Source organism: Trypanosoma rangeli (genome assembly GCF_003719475.1).
Source record: "Trypanosoma rangeli strain AM80 chromosome Unknown Tra_15.4_contig_00274, whole genome shotgun sequence".
NCBI lineage: Eukaryota > Euglenozoa > Kinetoplastea > Trypanosomatida > Trypanosomatidae > Trypanosoma > Trypanosoma rangeli.
The window spans coordinates 19,696-21,255 of NW_021706016.1; the positions used below are offsets into that span (position 1 = coordinate 19,696).

The window sequence follows — 1,560 nt, forward strand, 5'->3', positions numbered from 1 at the left end:
CGCGTTTACGCTTGTGGCGACGGTGACGATCGATGAAGTTCCGAAAGAGAGCGCTACACTGCTGGGCGCGGCCCTGGAGGACAGGGATGATACGACGTTTGTGGGGCTGTCGTTAACGACGGAGAAACGGTGGGGGACAGTCTTCAACGGCATGACAACAACAAACAGCGGCACTTGGGAGCCGGGGAAGGAGTACAAAGTGGCGCTCATGCTGCAGGACAACAAGGGCTCTGTGTACGTGGACGGCGTGCTCGTGGGGAAATCGGACACACTACCAACGCTTCAAAAAAGGAATTACGAAGTGTCACACTTTTACTTTGGCGGCGGCAAAGACGGCAGTGTGACAGTAAAGAACGTCTTTTTGTACAACCGCCCACTGGGTGAGAAGGAACTCAAAAAGGTCGACGACTACGATCCATCTGGGAAAAATGGAGGCGACAGCTCCATGCGTGCGGATGTGTCTTGCGTGCTGCTGCTGCTGCTGCTGGGGCTATGGGGCTTTGCGGCTCTCTTCTAAGTGGGGCACAGTACAGGGGAGTTTGTGCTTCCGGAAGGAACAAATGCGCCTGTCTACGCCCTCTGAGCCAATTGAAGCATCCCGAGGACATTTTGCATTATTTTATATAATTCAATTAAATTCAAAGATCCATTTTAACCTATGCATAAAAATTTGTTTGGTGTGAGAGCACACTTTTTCCCTTGGGCCCAGCATAATAGGGCCTTCACCTGTTTTTTTTTTGTGTTTTGTGCTTTTCTGAAAATGACGGGGCCGTTTTGCCGCCTCCGTCTTGGGGTTAATGCGCTCTTTTGGCATTGTGTGCACCGCCGATGGCGCCTATATGGAAAGTGAAATGGGAATTACAGCGTCGCACTCCGTGTCCCACTGGAATATGAATGATGTGCGGACACCAGGGGTGTGTAAACAGTTGAAACGAATGCGTATATGTCTTTTTCCCTGCAGGCAAAAATGTGTTTGCACGTTTTTGGGAGGCCTGAGATTGACGATTTGAAGGGGGGAAAAGATGTGTTGTTTTTTGTTTTCTTTTTTCTTTTTTGTCTTGTTCTCTCTCTCTCTCTGCGTGTGTTTGTGTAGAGTCGTCTGCCAAAGACGTTTTTATTTTATTTTTTATTTTCATCAAATTTCCCGTGGGTCACAACTGCCTGGGCTGCAGTTCATTCCCGCGCCTCACCATACTTTTCGCATATTCTTTCAGTCCTGCATCTCTGCTGTGTTTGTGTGTTGCCCCTACGTGCTTTGCTATGTCTTTCCTCCTCCTCTTCGTGCGTGCCCGCAGCTACACGCACACACGCGGGACTTATTTACTGCGGTGCAAGTGAATGATTTTTTCGTAGTGGTGGCAGTGCCGCGTGTGGCTGCTGCCTCCTTCCATGGCGGTGGGAAGAAGAGGGACACGGTGCAGGCGTGAGTGCGCACAGCGGCTCCCTCTTCTTCGTTGCGAGTGCAGGGCGCTGCGTGTGGGGGTGTTGTTTTGAGGCGCGGCCCCATCAGCTACAACGGCGTGGCACGGAGTGAGCGGTTCCTCTTGTCTGCGGTTGCCG

The 1,560-nt window shown here is 51.3% G+C and overlaps 1 protein-coding gene across 1 annotated transcript in view, besides 2 other annotated features; it reads left to right on the forward strand.

The window, feature by feature from the left end:
• Nucleotides 1-517, forward strand: part of TraAM80_07018 (group II trans-sialidase superfamily) — a gene marked incomplete at both ends in the record, with an annotated part of 2,553 nt that extends 2,036 nt beyond the window's left edge. Inside the window, one exon of the mRNA XM_029383834.1 lies at nt 1-517. This exon is cut by the window's left edge and continues 2,036 nt beyond it. Coding sequence (XP_029236362.1) covers nt 1-517 — 517 coding nt within the window.
• A 510-nt stretch (nt 518-1,027) lies between these two features.
• Nucleotides 1,028-1,063: a microsatellite.
• A 259-nt stretch (nt 1,064-1,322) lies between these two features.
• Nucleotides 1,323-1,411: a satellite DNA.
• The last annotated feature ends 149 nt before the right edge of the window (nt 1,412-1,560 follow it).